General features: G+C 39.4%; 2 protein-coding genes across 2 annotated transcripts in view; both read right to left on the bottom strand.

The window, feature by feature from the left end:
• LOC309385765 (uncharacterized protein) lies at positions 1-19,076 on the bottom strand. Its single transcript, XM_081940469.1, has 10 exons — positions 18,991-19,076; positions 18,396-18,531; positions 16,803-16,938; positions 15,522-15,788; positions 12,801-12,950; positions 5,872-5,950; positions 5,276-5,414; positions 2,955-3,090; positions 1,663-1,935; positions 1-491 (listed from the first exon to the last, which is right to left on the bottom strand). Exons 1-10 carry the CDS (start codon positions 19,049-19,051, stop codon positions 339-341), a joined length of 1,530 nt encoding a protein of 509 aa, XP_081796595.1. The 5' UTR covers positions 19,052-19,076; the 3' UTR covers positions 1-338.
• LOC309385806 (granzyme A-like) overlaps positions 12,484-20,974 on the bottom strand; it is a 37,817-nt gene continuing 29,326 nt past the window's right edge. The window contains exon 6 of the transcript XR_014174289.1: positions 12,484-12,555. The gene's annotated coding sequence lies outside the window, so the exon portion shown is untranslated. The remainder of the gene's footprint in view (positions 12,556-20,974) is intronic.

Raw genomic sequence — 20,974 nt, 5'->3', positions numbered from 1 at the left:
TAACTTTATCTAGCAGAGTAAGTGTACACACAGAGAGAAAAATAAAGAGAAATAATTTCTAGAACTTGTGCTTAGCTTTTATAAAGGAAAAGAAAACTTTGTTTAAAAATGCATTTAAATAGAAAACCTAAATACCCAAACTGATCAGTTACCCTCTAGATGAATTTAGCTGAAATTACTGTTACTTTTAGCTTTCAGGCTCAATGATTTTGTGTTGGCTGAGTATGGTGTGCCTAGTCAGGTACATCTGGAGGGAAAAGGCTGGAAAAGATTGTCTTAAAGGAATTATAATGAATGAATATAATAAAAAAGAATGCCAACATCAAATGATAATATTATTAATTGCCTTGTATAACACTATTTATCCAATGACAATATTTATCTGTCAGACGTGTGTAGACCCCAGGATACTGAGGCTTTGCACATCCTTTACCAAAGGAAACGATGCCTCTTTGTTCCCCTTGGCAAATCAAAGGACCACCAGAATCACCCTGTGCAAGGGAGAAAAAGGGGTGGGTGGAGAGGAGAGAAATTTTGCATTATTCCAGTAGTCATATTTAATTTATTTATTCAATTAAATCTCTATGCTGCCCATCGGACTGATACAGTGTTTCCAATTTTCCAATTTTGGCTGGCTGGGAGGGCCCCCTGCAAGTGCCCCATTCAGGTGACTGGAGAAAGGGGGCCGTATGATGCTTTCTCAGTAGGCATCCCTTCACTCTAGGATACCTTGACCCTCCAAGGCCAGGTGTGGAGAAATATGCCCATCCTGGTCACAGAATCAACCTTCTCCCCGAAGTATGTAAAACAGTGGTGGGACTTCGATTGCCTAGTTATGACTTCCATATTGACTTTTTTTCATACTCTGCTGCCCCCTCTAAATATATACTTGTCCTTATTTCACAATACCAGAACATGAATTTAAGCCAAAATATATATTTTTCCCAACACCTTTGAAGGAGAAGCGGAGGGGAGAGGAAATAGGTGCGAGTGTTTCTGTGTGCATGTATCTGTGTGTGTGTTTGTGCTTTAGCTCACTCCCATCACTGCTTTCTTGATAGGAAATGACCAAATACATTTAGTTGCCTAAAGATACAATCTATTCTGCAAGTGTGAATTCTGAATAGGTGAAGAATGCGGCCATATTTAGGTAGACAAGGTGCCAGCTACACTTCAGGCTAGTGTTCCAAAAAATTCACATTCTGTGGTGCCCCCTCCCCCCAAAGTGCTCCATCGATAAGTACAGGTAGTCCTTGACTTAAAACAGTTCATTTAGTTCACTCAAAGTTGCAAAGTTCACTTAACAACTGTGGCAAGAAAGTTTGTATAATGAAGTAAAATTCACTTAATAACTGTCTCACTTGGCAACAGAAATTTTGGCTTCAGTCAGGCTGATAAGTCAAGGACTGCCTGTACTTTTTAAAAAACAGTATCATAATGCTGCCAGTCTGGGAGGATATATAATTCCAGATGTTCTTTTGCAATTGACCTTATGATGGGAAGATTTTACTAATTTTACAGTTGTTATACTGGTAGCATAGGACTTTGATTTCTTAGAACACTAGAAGCATGCAAGTACGATTAGTCATTCGTTCAAACTCTGCATTCGGTATATTATTTTTTAATTTCAAACATTCAGAGCAGGTAGATAGATATACTTACAGTGCATGCATCCTTGCCTCCCCTCTTGTCACCAGCACACACCATATTCATTGTCACTTTTGCCTTGGAACTATAGTGCTTTCGATCATTGCAGGTGTTTCTTGCAATGACAGTGACATTAACTTCACGGAGGACATCTGATTGTTGTCTTCCTCCACTCTTAGTAGTCCCCCAACCAGCTACCAGACACTGTGTTCCTGGCTTGAGGTCACTATACACCCGAGGAAGGTTGATGATGGCGACAGTCTTGCTAAGTTTTGCTTGTTTATTAAGCTTAAATGAGACAAGAGGGAAGGCAGAATAGATTAACTCTTACATTAACAGTCAATATGGTGTGTAATGCATCATATGTTAGACTTGCACCTTAGAGAGTCACCCTATCTCAGCCTGACCTACATTACAATATTGTGGAAATGCAATGGGTCTGGGAAGGAACATTTATACCATTTGAGCCCCTTGCAATAAAAGCAAACTATAATAGTAACAACATGAATACTTTGAACTTCTTCAATATGGGTAATTTCACATCTGCTGGTCATTTATATAGAAATAAGAATTCCTCCCTCCTGTTCTCCATCTCTGAAATGAAAGGGAAAAGCATGTTTCCAACACATCAGAATACTCTTTATTCCACTGCTGCCATCGTCAGTGGTGGTTCCTATGCCAATGAAGTGGGCCTCAATTGTTAGGCTTCTCTTATGGGCTTCTTGTCAGCCCTTTGAGGTAGGCCAAATCAACAACACGAGTCAATAATTGTTTCTTTTATTCTCCCTCCTTTCTCAAGGTTAGAGCTGAATCCCTTGTATACTGCTTTCTGGGGTATGTATAGCTGTGTCAGGGCTGCCTCCGTCCATTCCCTAGGAAAGAAAAACCTTTGGCTCCATAGATTTAGAGAAAAGGTACCTTTGCTATGAGAGAACTGAATGCAATAGGTTTCAGGCAAGATCTGAGGCAAAAGCGCGGGAAACAGCAAATTGAAACTAATTGTATAGCCCAACCCCCTTGTAGGTAGGCAACTCTGCCTCTGCCTCCGAAGTTAGAAGAAATAACCTTAGAGATTAGCAAAGCCAGACTGTAGTTGCAAAGCTGTAATGAAAAATTCTCCACTGGCCCCATCCCCATGGCAGCTAGCAGCAGGGTAGCTGAATTCGGCCCCCCATAACAACGACTTTTAGTTCCAGACCCAAATGTGGTTGTAAGTTATGGACTCCCTGTATTCATAAAAAAAAGGAGAAACGCATTCTTGCTGTCCTTCACATGTATATTATTTATGCATATCCTTTAGAATATACCTGAAGAAGCATAATGTCATTCTCCTTTGTGGCACTGTCATAGCACGGGTGAGAAATTTTCTTATTAACTTTGAAAACTTGTTTTGTTGTGTCTTTTTCTGAATGAATTCCAAGAATAACTTCAGTTTTGTTTGTTCTAAAAAGCAAAGAGGGTAAATGAGAATTGAGTAAAGTTCATTTCTAGCAAGGATAAGATGTTATAATCTCAGCTGAAGGATATCAAGTTTCATCATTTGGCAGTTCAATCTTCCGTGTTTCTTCAGAAGCAAATTCTACTGTATTTAACATTGGTTATATCGTGGCACATAAATTTAAAATTTGGAGACAGCAAGCTTTCAATTTTCATTGGAGTATTATTTCAGCTGTTAAAGTAAATCTTTATTTTGATAGAAGATGCAAAATACTTTCAATGGCCTATTTCTGGCTAGGTTCAAAAATAAATTACAATACATGAATATTCACGCCTATATGTGGATATTCGGGAGATGGAAAATCAAAGGGAGGTCAAATTATTTGTAGTTTTCAGAAAAACAAGAACACCAATAATGTGCAGGGAGGCGTGTGCTATTAATGTCATGCTTTGCTCTACATGGAATAGAAACAATTGGAATAGGGCTTCTAAATTCTCTAATATCATCTATGAAAGTTGATTCCAATCTCTGGCTAATAAGCATGCCAGCACAATCTTGTCTGCTATTTTATCAAGGTTTTTGGTTTATCCCAGTTTCTCTCTACTGTCGTTTATGGCCCTTCATCTGCCTAGACCCCAACCGTAGGTGTGTGTGTGTGTGTTTGTGTGTGTGTGTGTGTATGTGTGTGGTCATTATATGGAATAATATGGGATAATAGGAATTGTAATATATGTGTGTGACTTACGTTATAATTGAGCATGTTAAGAGTTTTGTAAGAAGAGATAGCATGAGGAAGAACCTCACATATAGCACCTGTAACCGCAGTCATAACGGCAGGAAACTTAGATCGCTTTTGCAAACATCCTGTGACCTATTTAGCTTTTTGGCATAACGACGAGGGAAAGGGTAGTTGAGATGAGGGGGGGGGGGGAAAGCTGTGGGCTGTCAGAATATGTAACCAATCATGAAATGTCACACATATGTATAATAGTGATGAATTAGAATCCTTCGTGGTTCAGTCTTTGCTCCTTGTGTTGCTAACTGAACCTGCGCAATAAACCTTTTCTGTTTGATCCCGGAATTCCATGTCAGTTCCTATATTCCATAATAGTCAGAATTATTCTTATTGGGTTTTATGGTCATGGAATTAGAAAAGAAGTATGAACAAAGCCGGATTTTCCTATAGGCTAACTAGGCTTCAGCCTAGGGCCTCAAGATCAAGAGGGGCCTTTTATTTTTATTTATTATCCGTGCCACATTTTTAATAAAGGTTAGTACCAATTACAACATGTTTCATTTAATATATTGATATATATCACAGTAATGATGTATTTTATTATCTCTCATGTAATTTACAAACTTAAAAATGGGAGGTGAAAGGGCCCCATAAGTGGAATAGCCTAGGGCCTCTTTTCATCTAAATCTGGCCCTGAGTATGAGAAACCAATTTTGCATATGGTAACTGTGGTGAGATTATTGAATGCAAGAGGTTGGAAAAGTAATGAAATATCTATAATAGAAGTTAGGATTATAACATTAACTGAACTTGAAAAAATAGCAAAGTCTTTCTAGTCTGGATAAAGGGAAAGAAAGGAAAAAATCTTTTGAAAAGCTGGTTACCTTACATAGAGAAGAAAGAAGAAAAGATTAAATGACGATTTCTTCATTTGGGAATTAAAAAAGGACAAAGAATGGTGAAAATAATAAAGTGATAATTACTTGATAGAAAGAATGTGTATTTTCTTCATTTTCTGTTTTTCCCCCTTTTCCTATTTTCAATCTCTTTTTGTACGTATTTATTGTATTGAAAAATACCAGTAACCTATAGGTAAATACACATACACAGATTGGATTTCTTTGATTCATTGTCACCCCTAGAATTTATGCCAAGAAGCTGGGATAGTGAACAATGTACCTGAAAGATGAAACCCAGCTGACAATTTTGCTTGGGTTGAAACCTTAGGTTTTGCTCATCCCTAAATTGCAGGACTACGTTATGCTTGAATGAAATATATATATATATGTATGTATGTATGTATGTATGTATGTATGTATGTATGTATATATATATATATGTGTGTGTGTGTGTGTGTGTGTGTGTGTGTACTTACATATACATATACAAATATATATATAAAACAAGATTTTAAAAAGAAATAAATAAAAACCTAGCAAAACTTCCAAACTTACATTTCGCAGTGAGCTGCTGTTAATACCCAGTTTGGTTTGATCAGGGTCCCCCCACAAAGTTTTGGGTATTTGATCATGGCCATAAATGGTCTTGAATGTCGAATTGATTCTTTTCCTCCAATGATCTGGGCACAGTGATCTAAATAGAATTAAGAAGCCAAGCTAATCATGAGTCACAAAATACAATTTAAGTTAATCCATTAGCTAAAGAGGAAAAAGGAGCCAACTCAACATGTAAATGTTTCATCATACAAAGTGCTCACAGTTTGTGTTATGGTGGCTTATTAACAAACGATCAAAGAATCTTTTTCTTTTTTGCACCTATTAACACATTTCACCCCTTTAGATTGCTTTTCTAGTATCTCTAATAAAACTACCCTCTTAACAACTGTAGTTTTGAATCTCTCCTGTGGGCCTTTTACTGTCAGTATCAGTTCAGCCTGAAGGAGACCTCAGCTATTTCCTCTTCATCACTGCCCAAATTCAAGAAGAAATCCATACATTTGAAACAAACTGTAGCTTATCTTCTTACCTTTTCCTTGATTCTTCTGAAGTGACATTATCAGAAATGAAAAGAAGTATAATTTAGCACTTACCTCCTGGAATACCTAGGAGAAAAATCACAACAGTGAACCACAAGCCCATTAGAAGAACCATCTTTGCTTTTTTGTATTTCTCCACATCAAAGTACAGAATGTATATATATTGATGAAGGTAAGGAAGTGGTTATTTTGTCATACTTAACTAACATGGTTAATGAGGTGGAAAACAAAAGGTATGAGAGAATACTTAAGTTTTCATGTCTGCATTTAACTGTGTATGAGAGAGATGTGTGGTTTTGGTTGCTGAGTAAAAATTGTAGGACGAGGTTATTGAACCAAGTAAAACATCTTTATTCTGAGAAAAGGTTGCATTAATAAAAGAAATATGAGTTTCTCGATCAATATACAGTACGTGCAGATAAAATGTTTGATGTGTGGCTGCTCCTCCAGCTACAGTGAAGAGGTTCTCTAGACAACTCTTATTAATTCGCCGAGTGATGATTCTGCATGGACAATTTTGATGAAACAAAAGTCATTCTAAATATAACTTGTTTCATGTGTCTTCCTCTCTCATCATTTCCATTAACAAAGACGACTCCAGTGTTTATTTTGAAATGCTTCAGATTGGTATAGGGTGACTATCCTAAGCTCTATAGTATTGCTGCCATCTATGGAGTTGGTGTGTTTTTAGAAGGATTTTTCATTACACCTCTGCCTCCTGGCCCTTTTGCTCAACTTAAGTATTTCACATCCATTAGAAAATCAAGCGTTATAGCATCTTTATAGTCTCCTCTCTATATCCTCCTAGAAAAAGTTAGTGTCTTTTGTTATATTCATGAAATTTCCATGCTGTCGATAAATTATATAATGTAGTTCAGAAGGACTTCAATAAAGCAAGCAGTGCTATACCGCCACGTCTGTTATCAATTTAGAGAGCATACATATGAATGCTTGTAACCATTCAGAAAGTTTTATGCTGGTCATTTGAAGACCAGATTTGCCATCATGGCCATCCTGGATCATGTTGCTGCATTTATTTATCTGGCTAGCTTAAGGTTGGTTCCCCCCCCCAAAAAAAAGTCTCCTGTAAAATGCCTTCCCATACAATCAGTGCCTCCATTTGCAGAGAAGGCATTATGCCAGTTTCACTGGGTGGGCAGCTGAATGAAAATGGGTGAATTTGTGTCCGAGATGATGGCATCTTCCTTCTCTATCTTATGAATACAACATGGCAAGCTGCTTCTAAGCAACCTAGTCCATTGGCTTCATGTTCAATAAAATGGGATGGAGAGACCTTAGCTAATTTATTTAATTTGGTTACCTGTGGGTCCAGGGGCATCTGCAGAGGAAGTTTAAAAAGGCAAGATGGTGGCTGTGAGTGCACAGTTGAAGCTCTACATGTTTTTACTTATGTCGTGCTACATGGCAGATAAAAAAGGGGAGAGGTTTTGATCAATGAGACACAATAACCATCTTTTCTTGATGCTCTTCTCTTATGTGGATCCTTCAGTGTCTATAGCAGCGATGGCGAACCTTTTTTGGCTCACGTGCCACAAGTGGGGGAAGCGCAGGGGGGTCATGTGCGGGCGCGCCACACCCACAATGCAATGCGTGACCCCCCAGTGTGCATGCACACACAACAGGTGCTCCCCCCATTTTTACATGCTTTTTTCGCCCTCCCCAGGCTCCAGAGGCTTTATAGGAGCCTGGGGAGGGTGAAAAGAGCCTCCTGCCCCCCCCCCCCAGAGGCCCTCCGGAGTCTTCAGGGATCGTCCAGAGGCTTCCCTGAAGTCTTTGGAATGCTTAAAACGACATCCAAGCAAACCGGACTTCCGGTTTGCTCGGAGGGTCGTTTTAAGCGTTCCGAAGGCTTCAGGGACCGTCTGGAGGCTTCCCTCATGCCTTCGGAGTGCTCAAAACGACCCTCCGAGCAAACGGAAGTGACTTCCGGTTTGCTCAGAGAGTCATTTTGAGCCCTCCGAAGGCGTCATGGAAGCCTCCAGACGGTGGTTGAAGCCTTCGGAACAGTGTTAGATTGGGTATTGAGAAGGCAGAGAGAGGCTTGTGGTAACAACAGCTCTTTATTAACAGTAGAACAGTATGTACAATGCAGCAACTGATTGGTCTGACAGCAGCCCTTTTATAGGGAGCTGTCAGAACTCTCAAACAATAGGATTCAATCTCTGTTCCCGCCAGAACAGAGGACCTTGGGGGAAAACATGGTAGTTAGAGTGAATATCTAACAGAAAGCATGTAAACATTCAAGTTGAAAAATAAGAACCACCTTTGGTGGAAGGTAACAGCGTTCCGTAAGCCTTCGGTGTTTAGTCATGCCGGCCACATGACCATGGAGACGTCTTCAGACTGCACTGGTTCTTTGGCTTTGAAATGGAGATGAGCAACGCCCCCTAGAGTCAAGAACAACTAGCACATATGTGAGAGGGGGAACCTTTTACCTTTCCATATTATCAATTGAAATAGCATCTTAGTCTGCTGGCCATATGATAGTTAAAAGATGAGAACCAGAGTTTCTCGTGGCAGAATGTGGGAACAAAGATGTCAGCCAATAAAAAGATCAAGATGTACAGAGCAATGTGTTAAACCAGCAGAGGGATGAATGCAGCAGCAGAATGAAACTGCGCTGGGTATAAAGAGGAAATTGCACCTTTAAGTCAAGAAAGAGCCACCAGCTATTTCAGTGACTTTTTACTAGAACTGAGTCAAATGCTTGTTTAGTCATGCTTAAGACCAATATGAGTTTAGAGCCTAGTTAAAATTTGCTAAGGACTAGAACATTCTTATACCATTTGTTATAAACTGTTATAAATCACCCGTGAAGAAATTACCTCAGAGCAACACCGAGTTAATGTCACATATTTTTCTGCCCACAAGAGGGCTCACAAACACAGATATATATCTTGTATATTCAGTCATGTTGCTGGATTACATTGTTCCCTTATCCCTTTCTAGTTAGAAGAGACATTTTACCATCTTTCCAATAAACTGGGTTTCCAAAGGATTCTTGTATTGTGAGATTACACAAATTATACTCCATCCAAGTTTACCTCCCTTATTTCCAACATGTTGCAGAAGATACCATAAAGGTACTTTTTTTTAGAAAGAAGGTTGCAGTCTACTATCTAATACTCATTTGTGGAAAAAAATGACCTTGTGCTGAAGACTAAACATTTGCCTTGTTAGTGTAAAAAATATAGGGCATTCTGGTGATGTAATGGTAGGGAGGTAGGAAAGACCTGGGAGACCAAGCAAAGAGACACTGCAAAGAGAATGGGACTTTCATGATTCTGTCAATTTAGCCTTATAAAAATGGAATTATTTTATCTGGTAGTGATACCTATTTGGTTTACTTGCTGAGGATGATAGATAATGTAATAAAACAGAATGAAAGGAATGCTGAGCATTTGCAACACCCCTCCCCCTCCCCCTCCTTCCGCTCTTCTCCCTCCCTCCCTCTTTCTTTCTTTCTTTCTTTCTTTCTTTCTTTCTTTCTTTCTTTCTTTCTTTCTCTTTCTTTTCCAGTTCAAGGCTACTCTTAAACCCAAATTCATAATTCACCTTCTATGTAGTACTAAAATAAGCTGGGCTCTAACTTTATACACTCTTCTGTACATGGTGCTGTTCAGAATGGCCAACCATCACAGACCTCTAGGTATTGTACTCTTGATCAATCTGGAGACATTATATTGAACAATCCTGGTACAAATGATCAAAATATTATTTTAACTTTTTAAAATGTTATTCTTATTAGGTTATGCCTTGGAAATAAAAATAATAATTATAAATGCATAAAGGTGGATTGATTATTTAAAGTTCCACCAAACAATGTTGTCTTCACCAGCCATTTAAAAGTTAATCGAGGTAAGAGTCCTTGGTTGGGAAATGCTATAAAAAAGCAAAGTATTCTCCAATTTCACTTATCTAGAACACAGGAGATAGGACTGGCCTCATATTGTAAATCCTGGAAAGAAAAAGATCTGTCATCTCAAGTGTCTTGATAGATAGAAACCAGCATCTTTAATCAAGCCTGAGAAAAAACTCAGATATCTATCAGATGCCAGCATAGAATATTCTTTCATAGTATATTGTATTCTTTCAAATATATTGGCAGGGTTCAAACATTACACTACACTACACCCCCCCACCCCCACCCCCTCTCTATTCATTCTTGTTTGAAACGTGGCTTCAGAGGAAGTGGTTCAGATATGGAAGTGAATGAAAAAGAAATAAATTATTTTTTGTTTCAGTTTATGAGCAGAAATATCTGGAAGGCTTTGTTGGAAGAAATGTCCTTCTGGGTTCAGCTCCAAGTGGGGAAGAAGACACTGAAGACATGGAGTCTGCTTGGAAAGATGGTTTAACGGTGGACATGATCACATGGCTTGAGTCCTGAACAGAAAGGGTGATCACATGCTTCCATGTTGGGTGAAGAGGAAGAAAGAGAGAAAGAAGGGGTGAACGTTTTTGGCTTTATACTCTCAGTTTGGCCCCACCTCTCTGTTTCCTGTTCCTGTGTAAGAAAATGTATTCTGATTGGTTGTGAGACTCCCATGGGGCCAGGTTTGAGTTTCCAGGTGCCATGTGATGAATGGGGCAAAGGGCTAATACTATCATGCCTTAATCCCATCACCCTGGAGCTAAAGGGGAAAACTCTTTATTATGTAGAATAGACTGGGTTGGGCATTTTAATGCCCCATAAAGAAAAGTGGGGGCTATTAAGAGTGAGTCTGTTTCCTGCCTAAAAACCTGTCTTTCCATTTCTGATCCAGAGAAATATAATATTCTTCCTTTTCAATATTTCCTAGGATATTTCATTTTTCTAGGAGGGGAGTGGGTTTTAACTTCCTACGGCTTCATGATTTCAAACTGCTCTTGCTATATAGAGTGTTAAATGTGTGTCTCATAAGCTGCTGTTTCCAAACACAAGAGTAGTGTAAATCAACCAAGGGTTTATATGTTTGATTCCCATCAGCCTCTGTTAAACTTTTTTTAAATGGCTTCTTTAAGTGTTGATCAAGTTCATCAAAAGCTTTTGATGAGCTGGGATCCTCCTGGATGTACATTCCCCTACATAAATGGCCTATTTCCAATATTACCCCGTTTTCTACATTTGGTTTTGTAGGTGTAATTCTCCTTCCAATAATAGTGGATGCTGTGGAGAATTTATGAATTAAATGACGGTGCGTTAGAGGGATTAGTGTTATTCAGTGATGTCATAATGATTCATAGAACACAGCGTTGATACCTGGGTTTCCTTTGTGGTTTCAATTCAAAATGAAATTGCTCTGAAGACGACTACACACACTGCAAAGAAATATTGTCTAAGAACAGAAAAGTTCTACTTCCATAGTTGCTGTTATACTGTAAACTTAGAGGTTCTAACTGAATTTATAATGTTTAATGCTATAATGTTTACATTATGTTTATACAATAAATGGATATTAAAATGTATGCCCTACTGGTGATAAGCTTGGCTTATTAACGCTAAACTTAAGATGAGGGTGGATTAGGTATGGTTGACCTGAGTTTGAAAGGAAAGAAGGAAAAAGCTCTGCAGTTCTACTCTCATTCTAGGATAATTGGATCTTTATTCTCTTCGGCTCTGTTGAGGACTACCAACTTTGGAAAATGATAAAAGTGGAAGCAGGTAAATTTACCACGCCCGTTATCAGTGCTAGGGGCTACTATTTGAAATACCCCACAGAGAATCTTGGAAGCCAATAGATTCATTATGAAAGGTTCTAGTCAAGTCTGCTTTGAGGTTAGGCATTATTATTGTTTTAACTTGCAGAGCACATTCACATGATTTTGGTGATACAATCTGTCAGCTGAGAACACTTTCAGTCCACTTATTTAGGATCCAGCCCCTCAGTAGATGAACCAAAATGGTTATCTTTTCTTCCTCATCCTATTTGTGACTGGAGTGCAAGTCCTATCAAGTTTATTGTAAACATTTGACTTTCTCTGTACATATCCTGGAGGAAGTGTATAGAGCTCTCTGTTCTAATTTCTCTCCAAATCCTTAACAAAGTCAAGATCACTCCTTGACTTTTTTTCCCCGAGCAGTGCATGAAAAAAATTGAGCTTTTTGGCTTGGTCTCCTCTCACTTCCTCCACCGTATGTTTATCATATATGTCATGCCTTACAGATAAACTCCTCTTGTAGTCAGTCCTCTGCCTCATATCATCTCAGACAAATAGTTGTCCAACCTTTGTTTGAAAACATTGAATGATGAAGACTTCTAACTGCAGGAGACAAGTGGTTCCAATGCTTTCAAGTGCTCTCACATCACCCCTCATAAAAGTGGTGTACAGATCCATAAGAAGTCTCCAATGATAAAGGACTCATGTATGTATATTTGGTAATTTTGCAATTCCAAGGTACCTCCAATTATAAGAGAAGTCCAATTATGTTATTATGCATTTAAAAGCCATTCCCAGCACAGAAATTCATTCTTCCAAATGCAGGAAAAGTCTGAAGTTTGCCACAAGGGAACACTGGATACATAGCACAGATGAACAATGAGAACAAAAGAACCAATAACAAGATGGTTTTCAACAAGGATTTATTTTCTTCTGCTTTCTGGAAATAAGCTACCATTCCATTTGTGATAAACATTGGAATAACTTTATCTAGCAGTGTAAGTGCACACACAGAGAGAAAAATAAAGAGAAATAGTTTCTAGAACTTGTGCTTAGCTTTTATAAAGGAAAAGAAAACTTTGTTTAAAAATGCATTTAAATAGAAAACCTAAATACCCAAACTGATCAGTTACCCTCTAGATGAATTTAGCTGAAATTACTGTTACTTTTAGCTTTCAGGCTCAATGATTTTGCGTTGGCTGAGTATGGTGTGCCTAGTCAGGTACATCTGGAGGGAAACGGCTGGAAAAGATTGTCTTAAAGGAATTATAAGGAATGAATATAATAAAAAAGAATGCCAACATCAAATGATAATATTATTAATTGCCTTGTATAACACTATTTATCCAATGAGAATATTCGTTTGTCAGAAGAGTGTAGACACCAGGATAATGAGGATTTCCACATCCGTTACCAAAGGCAACGATGGCTCTTTGTTCCCCTTGGCACATCAAAGGACCACCAGAATCACACTGCCCAAGGGAGAAAAAGGGGTGGGTGGAGAGGAGAGAAATTTTGCATTATTCCAGTAGTCATATTTAATTTATTTATTCATTAAATCTCTATGCTGCCCATCGGACTGATACAGTGTTTCCAATTTTCCAATTTTGGCTGGCTGGGAGGGCCCCCTGCAAGTGCCCCATTCAGGTGACTGGAAAAAGGGGGCCAGAGGATGCTTTCTCAGTAGGCGTCCCTTCACTCTAGGATACCTTGACCCTCCAAGGCCAGGTGTGGAGAAATATGCCCATCCTGGTTACAGAATCAACCTTCTGCCCTGAAGCATGTAAAAAAGTGGCAGGACTTCGATTGCCTAGTTATGGCTTTTAATTTTAATTTTAATTTTAATTTTAATTTTAATTTTAATTTTAATTTTAATTTTAATTTTAATTTTAATTTTAATTTTAATTTTGATTTTGATTTTGATTTTGATTTTGATTTTGATTTTGATTTTGTTTTTGTTTTTGTTTTTGTTTTTGTTGTTGTTGTTGTTGTTGTTGTTGTTGTTGTTATCATCATCAACAGAATTGTATCACAGCAGCCAGTTGTTTCGCCGGATTTGGCATTAATTACTAGTCGGGCCCCGCCCAGGGGCCTAGGACGTCGTAACCTATTTTCATAATATGTGTGCGGATCCAAGCAGTGCGGCCTTTTGCATTTGACTGATGGTGATTTTGTCAATTTTTAACTGGTTTAAATGTTGTTGTTGTTGTTGTTATTATTAATATTAATATTATTATTATTATCCCAATACAACTCATGCAAAGGGTCATCCACAACTATATTTCCCACATTCATATTTGTGATTCCTTATAACTTCTTTAAACTTAACATTTTTAGTACAAATCAGTGCATTGACATATATATCACTAATGCAGTTTCCTATCTCTTCCATTGACATAATTAACACCTTATGTATTGAATACAAGTATATCAAGTATAGGTTAAACATGAATTGAAAAACATCTAATTCAAATGTATAAGCTGTGAATTTATTATATAATCACAGGCAAACATTGTAAATATTACTCTCCTAATTCAACAATAAATGCTACTGCATGAATCCTTAATGCAGAACACAGCTAAAAGTGATTTTAGCAATTTTCTTCCCAAGTTAATTCAAAATGTGTGTGTGTGTGTGTTTGCTTGCTTCTGGTCTCCAGAGTCAGAAGGGCCGGTTGAGACCCCCAGAGGTCATCTAGTCCCACCCCAGACAGCGCCATCCCCGCCCCACATCCCCAGCCCCACCTCCTCTGGGAAGGCTCCGGTGGGGGGGGGAATGCAGAGCCCCTGCAGAGAACCCCTGCTGCTCTCCCTCACCCTTCACTCTTACTCCCACCCTCTCTTCGCAGGCCGAGCGGCCGCAGCGTTACTGGGACGGTGATCATGGATGTATTGTCGCCCCAGGGAGGGGAGGTCTGGCCGCCAGCAAAGGGCTTCCGCAGAGGCACCCCATGCAGGCAAAATAGCGAGCGAGCGAAGGAGGATCAGGCAGGGCACCGAGGCCCCTTCGCCTCCCACTTTGTCTTGATGAGATCGCTGCAGCTGCGGATGGACGGAGGTAGCCGGAGTGGTGAGGAAGCCCGGGGGGGCGGGCGAGCAGGCGAGCAATGGAGGATCAGGCAGCTCTCTCGCTCGCTCGCCCACCCCTGGGCTTCCCCACCACTCTGGCTACCTCCGTCCGTCTGCGCCCGCAGCTGCAGAGACCTCATCAAGACAAAGTGGGAGCGAAGGGAGGCGAAATGGCCTCCCTTTGATCACTCACTCCCCCCGCCTGTCCGCACTATGCTAGCCCTGCTCTCACTGATTGGCTGGCTCACCAATCGTCCCGCCCACCTCTAAGAGCCCTATCTATAGAAAGCCAAGCAGAAAAAAAGTTAACTGGGTTTAGATAGGGCTCTTAGAGGCGGGCGGGGCGATTGGTGAGCCAGCCAATCAGTGAGTGGGCAGGGCTAGCATAGTGCAGGTGGGTGGGGGAAGCGAGCGATCGAGCAGCTTCTGGATGGGCGGGGGTGAGTGAGCAAACTTGTTCTGAATAGCTCGCTAGAGGAGGCCACTTCCAGCACTCCTTTGCCACCCCCCTTGCCTCTTGTCATCCCCTGCCACCCCCCTGGCCTCTTACTGCCCCCCAAAGTAGCGCCCACTTTGGGAACCACTGATTTAGTTCATTCAAAGTTGCAAAGTTCACTTAACAACTGTGGCAAGAAAGTTTGTAAAATGAAGTAAAATTCACTTAATAACTGTCTCACTTGGCAACAGAAATTTTGGCTTCAGTCAGGCTAAGTCAAGGACTGCCTGTACTTTTTAAAAAAAGTACCATAATGCTGCCAGTCTGGGAGGATATATAATTCCAGATGTTCTTTTGCAATTGACCTTATGATGGGAAGATTTTCCTAATTTTACAGTTGTTATTCCTGTAGTGTAGGACTTTGATTTCTTAGCACACTAGAAGCATGCAAGTAGGATTACTCATTCGTTCAAACTCTGCATTCGGTATATTATTTTTGAATTTCAAACATTCAGAGCAGGTAGATAGATATACTTACTTGACATGCATCCTTGCCTCCACTCTTGTCACCAGCACAGACCATATTCATTGTAATTTTTATCGTGGAATTATAGTGATTTTGATCATTGCAGGTCTTTCTTGCAATGACAGTGACATTAACTTCACGGAGAACAAATGATACTGCTTTACTCTCAGTAAACCCCCAACCAGCTACCAGACACTGTGTTCCTGGCTTGAGGTCACTATACACCTGAGGAAGCTGGACGATGTCAACATTCTTGTTAAGTTCTGCTTGTTTATTAAGCTTAAATGAGACAAGAGGGAAGACAAAAAAGATTAATCCTTACATGTCAATATGGTGTGCAATGCATCATATGCTAGACTTGCACCCTGGAGTGTCACCCTATCTCAGCCTGACTTACATTACAATATTGTGGAAACGCAATGGGTCTGAGAAGCAAGATTTATACCATTTGAGCCCCTTGCAATAAAAGCAAACTATAATAGTAACAACATGAATACTTTGAACTTCTTCAATATGGGTAATTTCACATCTGCTGGTCATTTATATAGAAATAAGAATTCTTTCCCCCTGCTCTCCATCTCTGAAATGAAAGGGAAAAGCATGTTTCCAACACATGAGAATATGCTTTATTCCACTGCTGCCATCGTCAGTGGTGGTTCCTATGCCAATGAAATATGCCTCAATTGTTAGGCTTTTCTTATGGGCTGCTTGTCAGCCCTTTGAGGTAGGCCAAATCAACAACATGAGTCAGTAATTGTTTCTTTTATTCTCCCTCCCTTCTCAAGGTTAGAGCTAAATCCATTGTATACTGCTTTCTGGGATATGGATAGCTGTGTCAGGGCTGCCTCTGTCTATTCCCTAGGAAAGAAATACCCTTGGCTCCATAGATTTAGAGAAAAGGTACCTTTGCTATGAGAGAACTGAATGCAATAAATTTCAGGCAAGATCTGAGGCAAAAGCGCGCGAAGCAGCAAATTTAAACTAATTGTATAGCCCAACCCCCTTGTAGCTAGGCAACTCTGCCTCTGCCTCCGAAGTTAGAAGAAATAACCTTAGAAATAAGCAAAGCCAGACCGTAGTTGCAAAGCTCTAATGAAAAAATCTCCACTGGCCCCATCCCCATGGCAGCTAGTAGCAGGGTAGCTGACATTCGGCCCCCGATAACTAAGGCTTTAGTTCCAGTCCCAAATGTGGTTGTAAGTTGTGGATTCCCTGTATTCATAAAGAAAAGGAGAAACGCATTCTTGCTGTCCTTCACATGTATATTATTTATGCATATCCTTTAGAATATACCTGAAGAAGCATAATGTCATTCTCCTTTGTGGCACTGTCATAGCACGGGTGAGAAATGTACTTATTAACTTTGAAAACTTGTTTTGTTTTGTCTTTTTCTGAATGAATTCCAAGAATAACTTCAGTTTTCTCTGTTCTAAAAAGAAAAGAGGGTAAATAAGAATTGAGTAAAGTTCATTTCTAGCAAGGATAAGACGTTATAATCTCAGCTGAAGGATATTAAGTTTTATCATTTGGCAGTTCAATCTTCTGTGTTTCTTCAGAAGCAAATTCTACTGTATTTAACATTGTTTATATCGTGGCACATAAATTTAAAATTTGGAGACAGCAGGCTTCAATTTTCATTGGAGTATTATTTCAGCTGTTAAAGTAAATCTTTATTTTGATAGAAGATGCAAAATACTTTCAATGGCCTATTTCTGGCTAGGTTCAAAAATAAATTACAATACTTGAATATTCAAGCCTATATGTGGATATTCGGGAGATGGAAAATCAAAGGGAGGTCAAATTATTTGCAATTTTCAGAAAAACAAGAACACCAATAATGTGCAGGGAGGCGTGTGCTATTAATGTCATGCTTTGCTCTACATGGAATAGAAACAATTGGAAGAGGGCTTCTAAATTCTCTAATATCATCTATGAAAGTTGACCAATCTCTGGCTAATAAGTATGCCAGCACAATCTTGTCTGCTATTTAATCAAGGTTTTTGGTTTATCCCAGTTTCTCCCTACTGTTGTTTATGGCCCTTCATCTGGCTAGACCCCAACCGTAGGGGTGTATGTGTGTGTGTATGGTCAGAATTATTCTTATTGGGTTTGATGATCATGGAATTAGAAAAGAAGTATGAGAAACCAATTTTGTACATGGTAACTGTAGCGAGATTATTGCATGCAAGAGGTTCGGAAAAGTAATGAAATATCTACAATAGAAGTTAGGATTATAACATTAACTGAACTTGAAAAAATAGCAAAGTCTTTCCAGTCTGGATACAGGGAAAGAAAGAAAAAAGAAAAAACCTTTTGAAAAGCTGGTAACCTTACATAGAGAAGAAAGAAGAAAAGATTAAATTGATGATTTTTTCATTTGGGAATTAAAAAAGGACAAAGAATGGTGAAAATAATAAAGTGATAATTACTTGATAGAAAGAATGTGTATTTTCTTCGTTTTCTGTTCTTCCCCCTTTTCCTATTTTCAATCTCTTTTTGTACGTATTTATTGTATTGAAAAATTCTAGTAACGTTTAGGTAAATGCACATACACAGAGATTGGATTTCTTTGATTCATTGTAACCCGTAGAATTTATGCCAAGAAGCTGGGATAATGAACAATTTATCTGAAAGACGAAACCCAGCTGACAATTTTGCTTGGGTTGAAACCTTAGGTTTTGCTCTTCCCTAAATTGCAGGACTATGTTATGCTCGAATTATATACATACATACATACATACATACATGCATGCATGTATGTATGTATGTATGTATGTATGTATGTATGTACACACACACTTACATATACATATACAAATATATATATATATAAAACAAGATTTTAAAAAGAAATAAATAAAAACCTAGCAAAACTTCCAAACTTACATTTTGCAGTGAGCTGCTGTTAATACCCAGTTTGGTTTGATCAGGGTCCCCCCACAAAATGGGTTTTTGATCTTGGCCATAAAAGGTCTTGAATGTGGAATTGATTCTTTTCCTCCAATGATCTGGGCACAGTGATCTAAATAGAATGGAGAAGCCAAGCTAATCATGAGTCACAAAATACAACTTTAAGTTAATCCATTAGCTAAAGAGGAAAAAGGAGCAACACAACATGTAAATGTTTCATCATACAAAGTGCTCTCAGTTTGTGCTATGGTGGCTTATCACCAACCGATCAAAGCAATCTTTTTCTTTTTTGCACCCATTAACACATTTCACCCCTTTAGATTGCTTTTCTAGTATCGCTAATAAAACTACCCTCTTAACATCTGTAGTTTTGAATCTCTCCTGTGGGCCTTCTACTGTCAGTATCAGTTCAACCTTGAAGGAGACCTCAGCTATTTCCTCTTCATCACTGCCCAAATTCAAGGAGAAATCCATAAATTTGAAACAAACTGTAGCTTATCTTCTTACCTTTTCCTTGACTGTTCTGAAGTGATATTATCAGAAATGAGAAGAAGTATAATTTAGCACTTACCTCCCGGAATACCTAGGAGAAAAATCACAACAGTGAACCACAAGCCCATTAGAAGAACCATCTTTGCTTTTTTGTATTTCTCCACATCAAAGTACAGAATGTATATATATATTGAGGAAGGTAAGGAAGTGGTTATTTTGTCATACTTAACTAACATGGTTAATGAGGTGGAAAACAAAAGATATGAGAGAATACTTAAGTTTTCATGTCTGCATTTAACTGCGTATGAGGGAGATGTGTGGTTTTGGTTGCTGAGTAAAAATTGTAGGACGAGGCAATTGAACCAAGTAAAAGATCATATATAGCTGATAATTTCCTCTTTATTCTGAGAAAAGGTTGCATTAATAAAAGAAATATGAGTTTCCCAATCAATATACAGTACGTGCAGATAAAATGTTTGATGTGTGGCTGCTCCTCCAGCTACAATGAAGAGGTTCTCTAGACAACTCTTATTAATTTCGTGAGTGATGATATATGCATGGACAATTTTGATGAAACAAAAATCATTCTAAATATAACTTGTTTTATGTGTCTTCCTCTCTCATCATTTCCATTAACAAAGACAACTCCAGTTTTTCTTTTGAAATGCTTCAGTTTTCAAAATGATAGCCCAATTGGTATAGGGCAGTGGTGGGCAACCTTTTTTTTCAACTGAGTCAAATCTCGCCAAAACCAGGATTGATACTTATTTTGAGAGCCACATTTTTAAAACCGAAAATACATAGGATGGTACACTGTTTTTAGTTTCAATAAACTCTGGCATTTGAAGCACGCAAGTCTTAAACCTGTCAAGTTACAAGATCCTTGCATCCCTAACCCTTTAGGAAAAAAAACCCAAGGGGTCTTCAAACCTGACAGCTTGAAGACTTGTGGACTTCAACTCCCAGAATTCTGAGAATTGAAGTCCACCAAGGGCATCAATCATATTAGCCCAGGGATCTGCAAAATTGGCTCTTAAGACTGGTGGACTTCAACTCCCAGAATTCTGAGAATTGAAGTCCACCAGTCTTAAAACAGCCAACTTTGCAGTCCTCTGTGTTAGCCCAAAGCCTGGCGCTGGGCGGGCCTTGCTCCCCCATTGGTGGAGCCCCAAGAAGCGAGGAGGGAGAAAAAGAAACGGAGGCTAAGGAGCTTACCCCCCGCCCCCTCCCAGCAAAAATCTAACCGGGGAGCCGGGCGGGCAGTAGCAAATTAGCCGATCACGCCCCGTGATCGGTTAATTTGCTACTGCCCACGCGGCGTGATCGGCTAATTTGCTACTGCCCGCCTGGCTCCCCGGTTAGATTTTTGCTGGGAGGGGGCGGGGGGAAGCTCCTTAGCCTCCGTTTCTTTTTCTGCCTCCTCGCTTCTCGTCCCCGCCCGACTTCAGGATCCTCCCTAATCGTTGTGGGTCGAAAAGAAAAAAGGGAAGGGGGCGCTTGTTTTGAAGTGCCCGAGAGGAGGGAGATTTGCCATCATGGCCATCATGGATCATGCTGCTGCATCTATTTATCTGGCTAGCTTAAAGTTGGTTCCCCCCCCCCCAGTGTCCTGTAACATGACTTCCTATGCAATCAGTGCCTCCATTTGCAGAGAAGGCATTATGCCAGTTTCACTGGGTGGGCAGCTGAATGAAAACGGGTAAATTTGTTTCGGAGATGATGGCATCTTCCTTTTCTACCTTATGAATACAACGTGGCAAGCTGCTTCTAAGCATCCTAGTCCATTGGCTTCATGTTCAATCAAATGGGATGGAGAGACCTTAGCTAATTTGTTTAATTTCGTTACCTGTGGGTCCAGGGGCATCTGCAGAGGAGGTTTAAAAAGGAAGGATGGTGGCTGTGAGTGCACAGTCGAAGCTCCACTTGTTTTTACGTATGTCGTGTTACAAGGCAGATAAAAAAGAGGAGGGGTTTTGATCAGTGAGACACAATAACCATCTTTTCTTGAAGCCCTTCTCTTATGTGGATCCCCCAGTGGCTGTAGCCATTTCTCTTTCCATATT

Source organism: Natrix helvetica (assembly GCF_964273705.1).
Source record: "Natrix helvetica genome assembly, chromosome: 2".
Classification (NCBI taxonomy): Eukaryota; Metazoa; Chordata; class Lepidosauria; order Squamata; family Natricidae; genus Natrix; species Natrix helvetica.
Note: the sequence above shows the minus strand (reverse complement) of the source record. Positions and strands in the feature narration are given on the sequence as shown.

What these genes read in the sequence shown, in the direction of transcription:
- LOC309385765 (XM_081940469.1), bottom strand. Translation starts at nt 19,051, where the DNA reads ATGGTTCTTCTAATGGGCTTGTGGTTCACTGTTGTGATTTTTCTCCTA. An exon ending in ATGACATTATGCTTCTTCAG is followed by an intron (nt 1,936 to 2,954) that starts GTATATTCTAAA and finishes GTCTCATTTAAG; the next exon opens with CTTAATAAACAAGCAAAACT. An exon ending in GAGGCAAGGATGCATGCACT is followed by an intron (nt 492 to 1,662) that starts GTAAGTATATCT and finishes TCCCTTGCACAG; the next exon opens with GGTGATTCTGGTGGTCCTTT.